The 18,636-nt window shown below is 48.8% G+C and overlaps 1 protein-coding gene across 12 annotated transcripts in view; it reads right to left on the bottom strand.

Annotated features, from left to right (window-relative positions):
- Positions 1-257: 257 nt before the first annotated feature.
- Positions 258-18,636, bottom strand: part of GGT7 (gamma-glutamyltransferase 7) — a 28,755-nt gene continuing 10,376 nt past the window's right edge. Inside the window, exons 4-16 of one of the 12 annotated variants that reach the window (XM_063633732.1) lie at positions 17,290-17,407; positions 16,087-16,154; positions 15,801-15,874; positions 15,275-15,519; positions 12,586-12,673; positions 10,566-10,693; positions 10,301-10,389; positions 7,842-7,991; positions 7,608-7,725; positions 6,684-6,821; positions 5,471-5,570; positions 1,457-1,579; positions 970-1,013 (exon numbers count right to left, since the gene is read on the bottom strand). In XM_063633732.1, the coding sequence (XP_063489802.1) occupies positions 1,473-1,579; positions 5,471-5,570; positions 6,684-6,821; positions 7,608-7,725; positions 7,842-7,991; positions 10,301-10,389; positions 10,566-10,693; positions 12,586-12,673; positions 15,275-15,519; positions 15,801-15,874; positions 16,087-16,154; positions 17,290-17,407 (1,423 nt within the window). In that variant the 3' untranslated portion in view covers positions 970-1,013; positions 1,457-1,472. Of the gene's footprint in view, positions 1,014-1,456; positions 1,580-5,205; positions 5,571-6,683; positions 6,822-7,432; positions 7,515-7,607; positions 7,726-7,841; positions 7,992-10,300; positions 10,390-10,565; positions 10,694-12,585; positions 12,674-15,274; positions 15,520-15,800; positions 15,964-16,086; positions 16,155-17,289; positions 17,408-18,636 lie in introns of those variants that run through there. The other 11 variants (XM_055265908.2, XM_055265909.2, XM_055265911.2 and 8 more) reach the window with 11 other exon arrangements.

Below are 18,636 nucleotides of genomic sequence, written 5' to 3'. Positions count from 1 at the left end.
CCCATCTGTAAAATGGCAATAATATTAGTACCTACTTCATGAGGCTTGTAATAAAGATTAGATGCTAGATATTATAGTTATTGTTGTTATGAATTATTATTATTGGTGCATGTCTTAGCTGGACAGATATTATTATGAGTCCTTCAACGTTGACTCCAGGTTACTCTTGAATCGTTTACTGGGACAGGGTGAGCCGAGGTCTCCTCTCCCACTCCCACTGTCAACCCAGTTAAATATAAATTAAACCAGAGCCATGGTTAAGCAACATTCTTTCTTTAATTCCCCTTTGCAAATGGAAGCCCCTGAGCTGGTCCCCACCCCCACCCCTACCCCATACCCTGGGGACCCCCAGATGCAAGGCCCCCACCTCAACCTGGTGGGAAAAGAGGAGCACCCCCTCCCTATAATGGTCCATTAAAAAATTCCTAGTCATTTAAGAAATGAGGCTGGGAATAGGAGAAAGGAACTGGAAGACAAGGCCCAGGTCAGGCCAGTCTGAAGATGTTGGGGTTGTGAGAGCCTTGAGAAGGGTTTGCAAGCACATCCCTAAGCTCAGGGCCAGCATGGCTGAAGGAGGAGAGGTGACACACAGACAGACAGTCTGATTCCTCAAGGTCCTGCCTGCCTGGTTGTGGATGCTGACACTCACCACCACCACCACCGCCACCACCACCACAAGCCTCCTGATGGAGAATTTTCCAGTTACTCTGGGATTGGGTTTGCTAAGCATCCCCTCTCGCCCCTGATCTGGAGCATCCCTGGGGTCCCCCTGAGACCAAACCTGGGAGAAGGAGGGACTCTGGGAACATGCAAAGTGGGGGAGCAGAGACCCCGCCCCACCCTGCTGCTCTACAGGATGGTGGCTCCAGCTGCATCTGGGCTCCGAGGGTCCTTAACAGCGATGATGAAGTTGTTGGTCCTTCGGCTGCCATGGACCCAGGATAAGACATCTACTTTCTCCACGTGGTGACCCCTGGCTTCCAGGAACTCAATCTCTTCCTCTGTGAACTCACCTGAAAACCATCCCCAACATATGCACATTCAGAATGTACAGAGCACTAGTTCAAGAGTCCTACAGTCAGACCTGAGTCCTCGTCCTGGCTGCTCCACCACAGAGCTGTATGACCTTGGACAAATCACTTTACCTTGCTGAGCCTCAGTTTCCTCATGTATAAATAGGGATTATATGAGAACATGAAGTTGCAGGGACTAAAGGAGATAATGCACACACAGCACTGAACCTTGCATACAGTAAGTGATCAATAATATACAGTCATTCTTAATATTGAAAACAGGACAGGCCGGGTGCAGTGGCTCATGCCTGTAATCCCAGCACTTTGGGAGGCTAAGGTGGGAGGATCACTTGAGCCCAGGAGTTTGAGACTAGCTTGGGCAATATAGGGAGACCCCATCTCTACAGAAAATTTAAAAATTAGCTGAGCGTGGTGGTACACACCTGTAGTCCCAGCTACTCAGGAGGCTAAGGTAGGAGGATCGCTTGACCCTGGGAGGCACAAGTTGCAGTAAAGTAAGGTGAGATTGCACCACTGCACTCCGGTCTGGGCAACAGAGCAAAACCCTGTCTCCAAAAAAAAAAAAAAGAAAGAAAGAAAGAAGATGGAAGGAAGGGAGGGAGGGAGGGAGGGAAAAAAAAGAAAAAGAAAAAGGGGCTTTGTGGGTCTTCATCTCCACCTGCCAAAGTCAAGCTGTCGTCATTACTTGCCAGGATTTCTGCATAATCCACTAACTGGTCTCCCTGCTTCCAGCCCTCCCTTCCTTCCTTCCTTACTGGTCTCCCTGCTTCCAGCCCTCCCTCCCTCCCTTTCTTTCTTTCTTTTTTTTTTTTTTTGAGGCGGAGTCTAACTCTTGTTGCCCAGGCTGGACTGCAATGGCATGATTTTGGCTCACTGCAAGCTCTGCCTCCCAGGTTCAAGCGATTCTCCTGCCTCAGCCTCCCCAGTAGCTGGGATAACAGGCGTGCGCCACCACGCCCAGCTAATTTTCTTTTTTTTTTTTTTTGTAGAGATGGGGGTTTATCCATGTTGGTCAGGCTGGTCTCGAACTCCTGACCTCAGGTGATCTGCCCACCTCAGCCTCCCAAAGTGCTAGGATTACAGGCGTGAGCCACCGTGCCTGGCCCCATGCCTTTCTTATAGCCTGTTCAAACAGCAGCCAAGGGGATCCTTTTAAACCATTAGACCTAGTCACTTCCCCTGCTCAAAGCCCTCCAACAGCTTCAACGGAATTTAGAATAAAATCCAAAGTCCTTACCAAGGTGCCTCTAAGCCCAACATTGTTTGGGACCTTGCTACCTCTCTAAATTCCTCCCCTCATTTCTTCCTATTCCTCACCTTGCTTAACTGTATTCCAGCCACATTGACCTCCTTGCTGTCCCTTTAGAAGGCCAAACATGTTTCTACTTCAGTGCCTTTGCATTTACTGTTCTTTCTGCCTGGAATGCTCTCCTGGAAAGTCACACTGCTGACCCCCTTACTTCAGTCCAGTCTTTGGCACCTCTTCAAGAATTTCCTCCACCATTACTAAAACAGCAGTCCCTACCATCTTTACCTTGTTTGGTTTTCTTCCAAAGTACTTACTGCTACCTGTATTTGTTTATTTATTTACTGTGTCCCCTCCACTAGATTATAAGCTTTTTGAAGGTAGGAACGTTGTCTTGTCTGCTACTAATCCCCAGTGCAGGGTCAGTACATAGTAAGTACTGAGCAGATACTTACTAGATAGATGAACAAATCCCCATCCCATTGGATAAGTTCAGGCCCTCATCATCTCTTGCCTGGGCCATATCCCAGCTGCTTCTCATTTCCCTGACTTAAATTCTCCTCCCCTTAATCTACCTCCCCTAAATAAGACAAATCAGGTCATGTGTCTCCCCTTCTCAATTGGATAATCTTAAGGCTGACCTCTGTGATAAGCCCTGTAACTCCACACCCTACTGCTTCTCAGTAAAGATCTAGTCTTCTTCTTTCCCTAATAGGAAGACTTTTGGTAGCTCTTGAGATGAAGACCCAACCTTGAATAGCATTAAATCACTTAATCGAAAATCTATTTCCTTTGTGGTTCACTTTCAATCCTTCTGATTATGGCAAGGAACAAGTTTCAGTCTGCTTTCTAACGCTTCCTAATCTCCTTCTTTAATGGAGAAAGCAGTCTCAGAGCCTTCCATGGGCAACAATATTTAACTAAAAACTACACATATCTATTTGTGTAGCTAACAAATAGCTGATAACTATTTGTCATCCAGGTGTGGCAAATGAAGTCATTTTTCCATTTGTGATTATGATATAAGGTCTATTTTAAAAATACATTTAGGGCTGGGCATGGTGGCTCACGCCTGTAAATCCAGCACTTCAGGAGGCCGAGGCAGGCGGATTACTTGAGGTCAGGAGTTTGAGACCAGCCTGGCCAACATGGTGAAACCCCGTCTCTACAAAAAATGCAAAAATTAGCCGGGTGTGGTGGCATGTGCACCTGTATTCTCAGCTACTCGGGAGGCTGAGGCACGAGAATCGCTTGAACCCAGGAGGCGGAGGTTGAAGTGAACTGAGATTGCACCACTGCACTCCAGCCTGGGCGACAGAGTGAGACTCTATCTCAAAAAAATAATAAAATAAAATACATTTAGGCTAAAAAGGAAGTTCATTTATAGAGATATGTTATGTACATAATGGTTTAGATGGTGTGCAAATGTGGCAAAAGTCACAAAGGTGCTGGGTAAATTGAGAACTCTGGGAAACAGCAGCTAGCCTCCTGGCTGCTCTCTGAGCCTTTCATTCTGGTTTTTGCCTAGGCTGTTCCTCCTGTCCAGAATGTCCTTTACCTCTACATGCCAACTTCCTACTCATACTTCAAAGCCAAGCTACTTGTCACCTTCTCCATAAAGCCTCCCCAGGGCCTCAGGTAGATGAAATTTCTCTTCACCAAGCCCCCACTCCTTATACCTCCATCTTACACTAAGGCCCTGAAGGCAGGACTTGGCTGAGCACAAATAACTTAGCACAGAGCCTCACATTCAACAGAGACCAGCAGATATTTGTTGAACAAAATTCAATTTCAAGGATGTGGCCTTGTCATCTATCAGCTGGGATCCAAGTGTCGCTGGCCAACTACAGGATGTGATCGTTGAAGATCGCAGTCTCTGCTTCTAATGTGATTCAGTCCAGGAGATATCAAGAGCTGTGCAGTAAATAATAGTCTTTGGTATCAGCCAGGTGTATGTCCTAATTGAAGTTCTGCCATTTAGTGGTTGATCTTTGACTAGTTTATAACTTCTGTGAGCCTCAGTTTCTTCCTCTACAGAATGGGGATAATAATATTGAACAGGCAAGGACTGTGTCTCAATCAATTCTGTATTCTTTTGGACTAGTGTCATATTAATACATTGTTGCAATAAAAACTCCTCAAAGGTGCACATACCTTCCTGTTTATAAAATTCAGCTGTGCCAAAATTAAGCCCTTTTCTTAGAGGAAAGTCCATCTCCTCACCATAAGGTCCATGATCTGGCGCCTTGCCTGCCTCTCTGATCTAATTTCATCCTTGCTTACCTTGGTCTCCTTTTTATTCCTCAAACTCACCAAACCCATTCCTGCCCTGAGTTCTTTCTACTTGCTCCCCTGACCTACAAAGCTCTGCACCAACTCTTTGTATAGTGGGCTCTCTCTTACTTTTTTTTTTTTAGGAGGTAGGATCTCACTCTGTCACCCAGGCTGTAGGGCAGCGGTGTGATCTCGGCTCACTGTAACCTCTGCCTCCCTGCTTCAAGCAATTCTCCTGCCTCAGCCTCCCGAGTAGCTAGAACCACAGGCACGCACCATGCCTGGCTAATTTAAAACAATTTTTTTATAGACGGTGGGGGGGGGGGTCTCACTATGTTACTGAGGCTGCTCTTGAACTCTTGGCCTCAAGCAATCCTCCCACCTCAGCCTGGGATTATAGGTCTGAGCCATTGCACCGTTTCTTTCTCACTCTTTAGATCTCAGCTTAAATGTCACCAAAGAGAAGTCTTCCTTGATCATTGAGTCAGTCTTATTATATCACTCTGCTTTGACAGTTGGAAGAGCACTTACTTGTCCCATATTTCTTTGATGACTTATTTTCCTGTTTGCCTGTAAATGCAGAATCCCTAGCACTAGGATGATGCCTGGAACACAGTATGTGTTCAATACAAACTGTTGAGTAAATGAAAGTTTGAAGAATGAACAACTGTGTCTTATTTTACAAATGAGAAAACTGAGTCTCAGAGTTGAGACATGGATTTCCCAAGGCCACACAACCAGGAAATGGCAAGACTGGTTCCAATCCCCAGATCGTTCACTGCTCCAATAGGAATTTGCCAAATAAAACCAAACTTCACTGGCAGTTGGTGCTGGTTGAGGCATGGGAACCCTTGGGAGGAGACCTTTCTCCACCTGTCCCTGTACCCGCCCCACAAGGTCTCTGCTCTGCACTCACTGTCCACCTGCAGGAGGTTGGACTGCAGGTCTGGGTGTAGGCGGCCGCGGGCCAGGCTGTCACTCAGGTTCCGGTTCAAGGTCAGGACATTCAGCAGAACCTGTGGTAGCCAAGGTACAGAAAAATCAGGGCTGTCCCGGGGTGATGGTCCAGGATTCCTCAGCTCTCACCCTTGGTCTAGGCTCCTTAGTTTTGAGAATTCTTACACCAGGTGTCATCTGAGCCTCCTAACAGCCCTGGAAGACAGGCAGGCCTGTGATGACTGTTCCCATTTCACTGAGAGGGAAAGTGAAGGCCAGCGAGGGAAATGACTTACTCCAGAGTTTAGAGGAAACCAGGGAAGATACACCACTAGAACCAAGTCTCTTTAATCTAGCCCAGGGCTCCCTTCTTCTCTGGTGCCTTTAACTTAGTGGTTAGGAGTATGCGTAGGCTCTGGAACCAAACTGCCTCCCTGCTCCTTCTAGCTGAAAGTACTTGACCTAATGTCTTAACCTCTCTGGGCTTTAGTTTCCTTATCTATAAAATAGAAATAAGGATTCTCCCCAGAACTGGGAAGGTTACAATTGTTAACACACATAACACAGTGCCCAGCACTTAGTACGAACTCTTTAAATGTTAGCTATTGTTATTATTTCCATTTTAAAGATGAGGAGACTGAGGTTCAGAGCTGTTAAGTGAATGCTCCAGCATCACACAGTTACAAATTGGTAGCACTTGGGCTGGAACCCAGGAGTGTCTGATTCCAGAACTTAAGATCGTTAACTCACCACCTGCCAAAATAGGTGCCTGGCATATATATCAGGTTCTCAAGACATTCATGGAGCCATTCTGAGGTGTTCTGGAGAAAAGCAGGCCCTTCCTTTCAAATCCCACCCTAAAGAGGGCTGGTTGTCTATTCAGATGCTGGGTGGAGGTAGACTTGAGGGTAACAGAACCCAGGCCACCCAGATGCTAACCCCACTTTTCAATCTACTGACCCTACCATTTACCCTGCAACCAGGAAAGACAGGGAGCATCAGGGCTCCATTTTCACTAAGAAACTCAGCGCAGCCCATGTCCACATTGCCCAGGATGGGCCTGGCACAAAGCAACTTCAGCCCATGTTTGCTGCATGAGGAATGGAAACAAGCCACAGATATGACAGGCATCTACAGTCTAGGCCACAGCTTGGCTCCCAGCTGAAAAAGGCCAACCATGGCATAAGCCTCACCTGTGTCAGGCCGCTGAGGCCCCGCGCAGCTCCATTGGCCCCCAGAGCAAGGTAGGTTCCACAGAGCCCCTCCGCGGGTCGGACCACTGTGGGCAGCAGGAAAGAGAGTGGCCGCTTCCCTGGCTGCACTGAATTCTCCTGTTGTTAGAGGACAGAGACCACAAGGGGCAGGTGGGGTGGGACAAGACCGGGAAAGGGCCCCTCCACAACCCTTCCAACTGCTCTCCCTCTTCCACATCTTCCACAGGCCCAGTTTTCCTGGGAGACTGATCCCTTCCCAGACAACAGTTTGTTATCTGTGAAATGGGTAGGGTGCCTGGATGGGTGGGGTGGATGGAGGAGTGATAAGTGCATCCACTGAGCTATGAGGCTGCTATGGGTCACAGGAGAAAGGACCAAGCCAAGAAAGATGGCAATGGGGAAGAACAGGATAACCCCACCCTGATCATCTCTATGTGTCTTTGCCCTGCTGGGGCCCCAGATTGCGGGGTGTAAGAGTGCTGATTTTTAACTAGATAAAAATCATTAAATCCTTCCTCCTTGGGTCCCTCTTTGGTGCCCAGCCATAGGGCTGAGCCCCATCAACTCAAGCTCACATAGTCAGAGACCACTAGTGCTGGAAAGTGTCCAAAACATCAAATAGGAGCCGAAACCCTCATTGTACAGGTGAAGAAATTGCCCAGAGAGGGCAAGATCTTCACAAGGTCACACAGTAAGACAGTGACAGAATGGGACAAGGGTTCTTCAGACCCACCAGGCTCCATGTCCCAGACTTAGCAGGGCTAGGGATGAGGTGAACATCTTCTTTAGGCTTCCTTATACTAGAAGATTCTGGAGAAAGTAGGGAGAAAGGGGCAGCCATGCCATTGCACCTCCTACCTATAGGCCTCAGGGTCCCCAGGGAAGCGGGGAAGCAAATCCTACCAGGCTGGGTGCAGAGTGGTTAGCTGTCCGGTTGGGCCAGGAGAAGTCCAGCATCTGGCTGTTGAGCAGGATCCCCGAGGGGGTGATAAGGCCGCTGCCAAAGGGCTGGTTCAGGGAGCTGGGGGCCGAGGTGGGGTTGGGTGAGCTATAGCCCATCTTCACCTCCACCCAGCCCCCACCCCCTCTTGGTTCACAGGATCCCTTTTTCCAGGTTCTGAGTCTGAGCTGGCATACCTAACCATGGCCACAATGAAGTCATCAGGTCCCATGATCAGCACCTGGGCAGCCGTGGGAGCTCCGTCTAGTTCATAGACAGGCAGGAGTGGGGCAGGGGCTGCCTGGGAGTCATTGATATGGCCCCGGAGGTAGGCAGCCTCCACCTTGCTGAAAAGACAAGGGGTGGGAGATGAGCAAACAACAGGCTTTCAATACATTCCACCTACCTCACTTTTGTGGTGTTTGTGTAATTATTTGATGAAATCTACCTCCCTCACTGTACTACTAGGTCTATGAGTGCAGAAGCTCATTAATTGGACATAAGAAATACCCAGAAAATAGCTGTTGAATGAATTTATTTAGGTATTATTTAGATTATTTTCTGGAACCAACTTTTATTTAATGTTTAAATCAAGAGCCTTTTAGTTATCTGACTTCTTAATCCTTTCTATGGAAATGCCTGGTGCATAACGGATGATCAGAAAATATTTGCTTTGAATTAACAAACTGGATTCATTTAAATTAATGTTTGCAGTCTAAAGTTTTATTAAGAGTTCAGTTGGGGGAAGATTTTGTATATGAGGATTTTTTTTTTTTCTTTCTCATGAGATAGAGTTTTGCTCTGTCACCCAGGCTGGAGTGCAGTGACGCTATCTCAGCTCACTGCAACCTCTGACTCCCAGGTTCAAGCGATTCTCCTGCCTCAGCCTCCCGATTATCTGGGATTACAGGCACCTGCCACCACACCTGGCTAATTTTTTTTAGTAGAGACGGGATTTCACCATGTTGGCCAGGCTGGTCTTGAACTCCTGACCTCAAATGATCCACTCGCCTCGGCCTCCCAAAGTGCTGGGATTACAGGCATGAGCCACCACATCCAGCTAGGATCTTTACTTTCTTTTAGAATTTTTTCCCAAGGCGCAGGGTAAGTGCTCAATAACTATTTACTGGATGAACTGGTTGAATAGATTTCATATAGGCGTGTGTGTGTGTGTGTGTGTGTGTGTGTGTGTTTTAGAGCAAAGTTTGCATTGATCTTAGAAACAATATGTAATGCTCCAGACTTTTAAAAATTCAACTGAGGCGGGAGGCTGAAGCAGAAGAATTGCTTGAACCCAGGAGGCAGAGGTTACAGTGAGCCGAGATCATGCCACTGCACTCCAGCCTGGGCGACAGAGCGAGACTCCATCTCAAAAAAACAAAACAAACAAACAAAAAAATTCAACTGAGGGTTTCTTACCTAATAACTATGTGTTGGATTATCCATAGTTGATTAGAGAATAAGTTACCAAAGATTACTTGAAGACATTTATTCAATTTTCAAACAAAAAAAGCTTTACATGTATGATTTTGTTTAGTCCTTACCACAACCTCACAAGGTTGATACCATTGGCCGGGCATGGTGGCTCACGCTTATAATCCCAGCACTTTGGGAGGCCGAGGCGGGCGGATCACGAGGTCAGGAGATCGAGACCACGGTGAAACCCCGTCTCTACTAAAAATACAAAAAAATTAGCCAGGCGTAGTGGCAGGCGCCTGTAGTCCCAGCTACTCGGAGAGGCTGAGGCAGGAGGATGGCGTGAACCCGGGAGGCGGAGCTTGCAGTGAGCCGAGATTGCGCCACTGCACTCCAGCCTGGGCGACAGAGCGAGACTCCGTCTCAAAAAAAAAAAAAAAAGGTTGATACCATTATTGTCAAGCCCCCTTGTAGAAACAGATTTAGAGAGTTTAAACCACTTGCCCAAGGCCACACAGCTAGCGAAGTGTCAAGCTGGAATTTGAATGGAGGCAGTCTCACCAGAGCCCACAACCTACTGCTATGTTATGTTGCTAATGAAGCTGTATTCCCACCACCTTCAGTATTTGCTTGGAGACTGTTTGTTTGTTTGTTCGTTTGTTTTTGGGGACAAACTCACTCTGTCACCCAGGCTGGAGTGCAGTGGCATGATCTCAGCTCACTGCAACCTCTGCTTCCCGGATTCAAGTGATTCTCCTGCCTCAGCCTCCTGACTAGCTGGGACTACAGGCACGTGCCACCACGCCCAGCTAATTTTTGTATTTTTAGTAGAGGCAAGGTTTCACTGTGTTGGTCAGGCTGGTCTCAAACTCGTGACCTCAAGTGATCCACCCGCCTTGGCCTCCCAAAGTACTGGGATTACAGGCATGAGCCACCGCGCCCGGCCTTTGTTTGGTATTGAGCTTTCTTTTCCTACTCAAAAGGAGGAGCAGATGGGCTCATATAGGTGCTATGCTAGCCTCAAAAAAATTTAAGAGCCACATGAAGTAGGCCAACTCATTGGGCTGATAGGAAAGGTGAGGTGCAGGGAGAGGCACCCAGTGTCACATTGTGAGTTGGGGTTGAGCTGAAATTGACTTAGGATTTCAGGCCTTTATTGCTACACCAGCTGCTTTTCACCTGACCCTTTCCCCACACCCACCGCAGCCTCTGTAGCCCCCAGGTCCTGCCCAAGACCCACCTGAGCATATCATCCATGCTCTCAGTGATGGTAGAATCATAGACGGGATCTCCCAGTCTGCTGGCCAGGGCTAACGCAATCTTCAGGGTCTGGAAATACAGCAGGGATATGGAAGAGGCTGCCAGGCCCCTCCCAGCACCCACACCCAGTGGATTTTCATGTGTGAGAAAACTTGGAGGTGATTTAGTCCTGCCCTATGGCAGTACCCAATCTCCCCACTCCTAATATCCCTAAATCCAGGGAAAGGTGGAGGGGCCAGCCTTACCTCTGCCACCCAGTGAAGAGCCTGTTCTCGGGATACCAGGCTGGTGAGATTGAAGCCCTCCAGGATGTTGAGAGCACTGATGAGGGCAGGGCCCGTGTGCGGGGGCGGGGGACTAAGAACCAGGTGGCCTGAAAGGACAGGAAGTGACTGATGGCAGGGTAGGGGTCAAGGCAACTTCACATCCCACATCCCATCTCCACATTCCAGCATCACACACACTGAGACCACTGCACTGAACCCCCTCACCAGATGGGGAAACTGAAGCATTGAGAGGCAAAGAGACTCATTCAAGTTCACATGGCAAGCCAAGGGCAGGGCCAGGACTTGAACTCAGAACACTGGTCTTCAGTTTCCTCTGCCATTTGAGAAAACTAAGGCTCAAGAGGGCTGTGGCTTGCCCAGAGTCACACTGCAGGCTATCAGCAGAGCACAGCAGAAACAGGTGACCAGATGTCCATATTCCTGGCCTGTCATGTGTCTCCTTTCAGCTTTCCCACAGGCCAGGATACTATCCATGACTCCTGATGGTCTCATCCAGCCCCAAACTTCTTGGCAGCAGCAACCTTCTCTTCCTATTCAGTTACTAGATGTTTGGACATCAAAGGAATAATAATAGCTGATGCGTAACACTAACATTAACTCATTTAGTCCTCACAGTGGCTACTGTTATCACACATATTTGATAGGCCCAGAAACTGTGGTACAGAGAGACAAGAGGAATCCAGAGCACTCAAGGTACTAGCATTGTTGAGACAACCCAGGCTGGGAAGGGGAAATGGAAAATCTATATTCAGTGCATGCTCTGATCAGGGCAACTTCCTACATCATCTCATCAAATCCTTATGGGCATCCTAAGATGTAGGCACTATCATTATTTCCATTTTAAGGAGGGAACCAAGGCTCAGAGTGGGAAGTAGCTTGTTCAAGGCAAATGGCACAGTTGGTACTCAAACCCAGGTCTTCCTAGCTCCAATGCTACGCTTGGTCCTTTTTTTTCTTTTCTGTGTGTGTGTGTGTGTGTGTTTGAGATAATGGTCTCACTCTGTCACCCAGGCCGTAGTGCAGTGGCACAATCATGCTCACTGCAGCCTTGACCTCCCAGGCTCAAGCAATCCTCCCATCTCAACCTCCTGAGTAGCTAGGACTATAGGCACACCACCACGCCTGGGTAATTTTTAAATTTTTTATAGAGACGGTGTCTCACTACATTGCCCAGGCTGGTCATGAACTCCTGGGCTCAAGCGATCCTCCTGCCTCAGCCTCCCAATGTGCTGGGGTTATAGGCCTGAGCCACTGCACCCAGCTGATATGCTCTTTCCATTGCTTCATATTCCACTGCCTCTGGCCGAGGAATCAGGTTGGAGATTGAGGCCTGGAAAGTTGAACTCAGAGAAACCCTTTCCTGGGGCTTGATGTGATCTGGCTCTCCTAGAAGGGAAAGAACCTGAGAATCTTCTGAGAAATCCAGCACCTACCACTTTGGGTTCAGCAAACACGGACCCCACCCATGTCATAAGCTTGGTTTTCTGGGTTCCCTGTTGGTTTTCTTGAGTTTGGCCAGTTAAGTTATATTCCCTCCTCGGGCCTCACTTTCTTTTTGGCACAATGAGGAGCTGGGTCTATGACTGTCTTGAAGGGTTCGTTCTACCGTGAAGCTTGGATGGACTTTGTCTTAAAAATTCTTAGGAAGTACAGGGCAGTGACAGCGCTGCTGGGGAAAGGGCGGAGGCAACACAGAGCCCAAATCAAGAAAACCTATGGCCAGAACCCCAACTTCCAGGTCGGACCCTTTGACCAGGTCCACCCCCCAATATCCTAAATACTTGGGGTAACTGACCCCACAGCTACTTTTCAGAAGGTGGGCTGGCTCTGGCTTGCTTCAACAGTTGACTGCCCAGGTAGCTCACTGCCTTAGTTTCTCTCCTGTGAAATGGAGAGGAGTCTCTAGGCCAAAACGATGTGGCCATGGACTGGGAGGCTTCTCCTGAGTGGGGACCCTGGGAGCCGGGGGAGAGGTCACCTCTGTACACGCCACACACAGGCTTCTCCACCAGGGCGCTGTAATTGCTGAAGTCCTCTTCAGTTATGACACCCCCTGCGTGCTGAGCCTGGAGGGAAGAGAATGAGAATGACCTCCCACCACTGTGACATGTGGTTTTGGCCTATAATACATGTTTGGATCACAGACAGATCAGCTGTTTATAACTTCTGTGCCTTCTGCAACGCCCATCGTGGCCTTTAGAGACCCCATTACCCCCTAGACACCTCAGGAAAAAGGAAGGGGGAAAAGCACTAACATTGAGCACCTATTATGTGCCAGGCATTACACCGGGTACATTCCATGAATGGCCTCCTTAGCTTGCCATTCAAGACTTTTTGTGATCTGGCCCCGGCCTACCCCTCCCACCTCATGTCCTGCTGTTCCCCAGTGAGCTCTATGCAGCTGCAGCGTGACCTGCAGTTCCTGAACTCATGCCTTTGTGTCTTTGTACCTGCTGCTCTCTCTGCCTGTGTAAAAGGAAGATTTTCCACTTATGGCACACTTGCCTAGGAGATATCAAAACTCAATGCTACATCTCACCACAACCAACTAAAGCCACTAGAAAACCATGACTTTGAGTGATCCTGGAAGGACTGACCCTTATGGGACATAACCAAGCCCTCATTATTGACCAATGAACCAATCTTGTACAAATCAATGGGCTCATTCCATCCTATCCAGTGTGCTGTCAACCCTAAATTAGCATAACCACTCTGAATCCTTTCCTTTTTTGTACTTTATAGTACTTGAAACCCTTGATTTATCTATCTTCAGAGAATTACACATTGATTTTTTTTTTTTTTGAGGCAGGGTCTCATTCTGTCACCCAGGCTGGAATGCAGTGGCATGATCATGGCTCACTGTAGCCTCAACCTTCCCAGGCTCAGATGATCCTCCTGCCTCAGCCTGAGTAGCTGGGACTACAGGCACATGCCACCACACCTGCCTAATGTTTGTATGTTTTGTAGAGATGGGGTCTCACTATGTTGCCCAGGCTGGTCTCAAACTCCTGAGCTCAAGTGGCCTCCCAAAGTGCTGGGATTACAGGCGTGAGCCACCATGCCTGGCCCATTTGAATTCTTGAGTTCCTTTTTCTGGCAAGTTAATAAACTCAACTTTGGGTTTCTTTTTATCAAAGATCTGATGGTCTTTGTTACAATCTCCTGCATTCCCTTTGCCACCTCCAGGAAAGGGCACAAAACCCAGGCCTGGCCAATTGGGGCATTCCCTTCTGTGCCACAGTGAGTGATTTGGGAATAGTCATGAGACCTGTGATGAGCTAATAAGACACAACCTGGAGGCTTTTGCTGGAACTACTGGGAAGGAGAAATGCTCTTTCTCTGGGATAGCTTGCTGGAAGGATGGCCTGATATGGGCTGGTGGGGAGCAGGTGGAAAGGATCTGAGAGTGAATCCAAACAACGGAAAGTAGAGTTGAGAGAGAGAGAAAGAGAAAGAGGAAGAGCAAATCCTAACACAGCGGATTGATAACCTGGACACAGAAGAATCTAAAGCCAGTAATCTCCTGGACTTTCCAGTGAAGTCTGTTTGAGTCCATCACCACATCCAGTGCCCAGCATAGGGCCTGGCACAGAGCAGGCACTCTGTGAATGTTGAATGAATAACAGACTTATTTAATTTCCACAACCATATGGCAGAGACAGATATAATCATCCCCATTGCTCAGATGAGAGAACCACTGAGTTGGTCTATGCATCGTTACCATGAACATAATTTTCCATGAGGACTTTTGCACTATTAATGACAGTTCTCACACCTGTCACTGCCTGAGACTGGGACTCTTTGGGATTGGATGGTAACCTTCTGTGTCAATCTCCCTAGTCTTGATACTCAACAATGAAAGAGGTGCTTCCCTCAGTCCCTAGAAAACCCAAGAGCAGGGAAGGATTGTGAGCTTAGGGAAGCTGAGGCCTAGACTGGGTCTCCACCAGGCCTGGGAGGGACAAGACAAGCCCCTGTACAGGTTGGCATCACCCCTGAGAAGCCCAAAGGTACCTCTGAATCAAGACAGAACACTTCTGGCTAGGCATGGGGGCTCACACCTGTAATCCCCGCACTTTGGGAGGCCAAGACAGATGAATCATTTGAGGTCAGGAGTTCGAGGCCAGCCTGGCCAACATGGTGAAACCTCATCTCTACTAAAAATACAAAATTAGCTGGGTGTGGTGGTGCACACCTGCAATCCTGGTTACTCGGGAGGCTGAGGCAGGAGAATCACTTGAACCTGGGAGGCAGAGGTTGCAGTGAGCCAAGATTGCACCACTGCACTCCAGCCTGGGTGACACAGCAGGACTCCGTCACACACACACACACACACACACACACACACACACGGGTGACACAGCGGGACTCCATCACACACACACACACACACACACACACACACACAAAGACAACACTTCCATCATCCCAGGAGGTTTTTCATGTCATATCCCAGTCAGCTCCTCCCAGCCCCACCAACCACTAATCTGATTTCTGTCGCTAGAGGTTAGTTTTGACTATTCTAGAATTTCAAATGAACATAATCCACAGTAAATAATATAGAAAGAAAGGGAGGGAGGGAAGGAAGGAAGGAAAAAATGCGGACGAGGATGTCCTGCAATAGGGACCTTGGGGCATGCCCCCACCCGCACAACACGAGCACTTACCTCGGCCACCATCTCCAGTGTGAGGTTGCCACCTGCGTAGAAGGCAGCCGGGCCAGAGGTGCCAAGTACATCCAGCACCTCAGCCAGGTCGGGCCGATGCAGCAGCGAGCCAGGTAGTGGCGGGCGGCCCAATGGCAGGAATGTCTCCCGGAAGCGCTCGGACATGTTGGGTGGCAGCTGTTCAGCCAGGGCACGGGCTAGGGGCAGGGACGGGAGGCTGGGCAGGGCAGGGCGCCAGGACTGGACTGGATGAGACGCGCAATAGGTGGGGTAGATGGGGGCTGAGTGGCCCATCCTAAGTGCCCTGACCCCCAGGAGCCTGTTAAGCGTGAGGCAGGGAGGTCTAAGGGCCCTTCCCAGATCCCCTCGTTTGAGGCTGCCTCCAGGTGAGGGTGGGATAAGGTGGGGAGGGGGTCTGAGGAGCACACTGGAAGAGAGAGCCTCTCTAGCTTGGGCTCCAAATCTCAAAGATTCTACCCTTCTCCGTCAACCTCATGTCTCTCCCAAATCCCCAGGCCCCACTGACCTAGATCATGAGTCACGTTGAAGCCATCTTGGGCCACAGCTGCTGCGAAGGCCAGGACTTGGGACCATGGCAGCCTGGGGGAGCCGGAGAGCAGGGGGTGGAGGAGGTCCTGGGGGAAGGAGGAGGGGTCCTGGGGGGAGGGGGGTTCCTGGGAAGGAGAGTCCTGGCAAGGGAAGGGGATATTAGGAGGGGGAGTTGGGAAAGGAAGAATCCAGGGAAGTAGGAGAAGGCCACCCAAGGAGAGATGCAAACAGGGGTCCCTCATCCCCAGGGGGAGGGTTGTTACCTGCCATAGAGCTGGTGAGCTTCATATAGCCCCTTCACCATTCCGGGAACCCCCACCAAGAGCCCAGGCTGGGCAAGGCGGGTAGGCGAGGGAGAGAGGAGACCAGGTCACTGGAAGGGGGGTGCTGGGCTGAACTCCGCAGAGCCCCAAGCCAGGGATGGCTGGCACAGGGGAGAGACACAGGCCAAGTATCCCAGGGGAGGGACAAGCTTTCCCAAGCAGGCACCCCTCCCATCTCCCTGACTGCCTATCAGCAAATGCAGAAAGGCCTCTTTTAGCTGCCATAGTTGAGGGATTTATAAATTAAGCAAAACTCTTTCAAGAGCCAGGACATAACCAGTTTAGAAAGATGCCTGCCTACATTGGATTTCACCAACCCCTGCCTTTTTTTTTTTTCTGTTACCCAGGCTGGAATACAGTGGCATGGTCATAGCTCGCTGTGGCCTCCAACTCCTGGGCTCAAGTCAAGTGATCCTTGGTGCATGCTACCATGCCTGGCTAATTTCAAAGCATTTTTTGTAGAGACAAAGTCTCACTATGTTGCTCAGGCTGGTCTCAAACTCCTGGCCTCAAGCAATCCTCCTGCCTTGGCTTCCCAGAGTGTTGGGATTACAAGTGTGAGCCACTGTGCCCAGGCAACCCTGCCTTTTAAAATGGTGGACAAGGGACCTTCATTTAACCTATTCAGTTTCACACCACCATTACTCTGAGCTCTGAAGACTCAGGGGTGTGTTTGGCTTTTGCCACTGCACTAAGTACCCATTTTTCCAAGTTATTTGATTTCTTCTTTTTCTTTCAGCAGACAGTTGGTTTACTTCTGGCAGTTCCCCCCTAATCTTCCAATATGTCAGGGGCTGGGAAAGTTACAGTCAACAGGCTCAGAGTGAGATGTGTGAGTTTCACTGAATCAACTTTGTGACATTTCAGGGTACTCAGTAGCCTTTTTTCTTCCTTCCTACGTGCCAGATAGGTAAGATTCCCAGAGAAGTAAGGTGTTGCAGCATTATCTGGAATCAACCATCCAAATTTGCTAGTTCATTATTTTATTTTGGGGGCTGCCTGACTCTTTCACAGCCCAAGAGAATCCTGCTCAACTCTTTTTCCCACTCCCCTGGTAAATACTTAGCAAATTAATGCTTGGGTTAGCAGAAGGGCAATGAAGAGAGACTCCCCTGAACTCTCTCTTCTCACCAGGGTCCCCACCTTGGTCTCCCAGGATCTTTGCAGGGTCTCTTCCCTGAGGGCCCCTGGTGCGGACTCGCGGAAATCAATTAGGTGGCTCTCATTTCGTCGGATGTCATGTACCAGCATCACGCCCCCACTGGGAGAGACACAGAAGGGGAAGTGTGATGATAACATGCTACCCCTCTGTACAATTAACCTGCTGCCCCTCCACCCCCAGTGGTGAGAGCTGTAGGCTCAGTTTTTCATTTGGGGTCAGGTGTCTGAGCCCCCTCCCCAGCATGGATTCACAGACCCAGCCACCCTAAGAGGATGGGAGCGAAACCAAGAGGGTTGGAGACCCAGGGTCTATGGACCTCTTCTATCCTGTCACTGGAGACTTTAATCCCTGATTAGGAAAAGCCCAGAGACTGGGAGAACAGGATGTTCTGCCCCATGTCCCCACCCTGGATCAGAGCTGGACCCCTGCCAGCTTCCTGCACCTGTCTACTTGGTATGTCCCTTGCCCCTCCCCCAGGACTGGATTATGTAAGGATAGAACATGCAAAACCAAAAGAGGAATTTCTTTGGTACAGCTTGGAGAGCTGGTCTTACAGGAGCCAAGATAGGAACTTTGTCAGCTTGTTCCTTTTCTATAGCTTATTTACGTCTAAGATGGGGGCTGCAAACTTAAATGCCCACAGCCAAATGACAAAATAAGGCAAGCAGGACAGAGAAACAAGAGGAAGTGGTAGAAACTATGGCAAACTGGACAGTGCATGCCCATCATGGGAAGCAGCTTCTATTCCACTCCAGATAACTTCAGCCATGTGAGAATGTGGGCCCAAGTTGTTACTGGATTTCCCGATTGTTCAAGAGATGTTGGAAATCTGGATTTTTATGAAAATTCTCAACTTTTTAACAAGAGCAAACAAAATTTTAAGACAGTTCAGTGTCCAAACCAGTCTGTGTGCTGGGTGTTGCCCATGGGTGGCCAGCTTGTAACTTCTAAGAATTCTTAGCATGGGGTGTATTTTTGGAGGACAGAGGGTCCAAGGCTTTTCATCAAACCCATAGGGATTTATGATCCTAAAAGTTTAAATATATCTGCCTTAATTGATGACAGTATACCTCCACCTGCGCACCTTAATTTATGGTTTACAAATTTCTTTTTCCAGTTAAAAAAAAAAAAAAAGCTTCTGAAAACACTTTCAGGTTTTCCATAAGGTAGCTTTGCTCTTCTGACTCCATCCAGGGAGAAGGGGGTGAAATTTGGGGTAGAAAGAGAAAATGCAAGGAGTTGGGGCCCAAATGCCCCTCTCCCTAAGTTAGGAGTGCTGCACATGAGGCCTACAGACCTGGAGGCAAGAAGTAGGCCTGGGGGACCCC

Source organism: Symphalangus syndactylus, chromosome 24 (assembly GCF_028878055.3).
Source record: "Symphalangus syndactylus isolate Jambi chromosome 24, NHGRI_mSymSyn1-v2.1_pri, whole genome shotgun sequence".
Classification (NCBI taxonomy): Eukaryota; Metazoa; Chordata; class Mammalia; order Primates; family Hylobatidae; genus Symphalangus; species Symphalangus syndactylus.
Note: the sequence above shows the minus strand (reverse complement) of the source record. Positions and strands in the feature narration are given on the sequence as shown.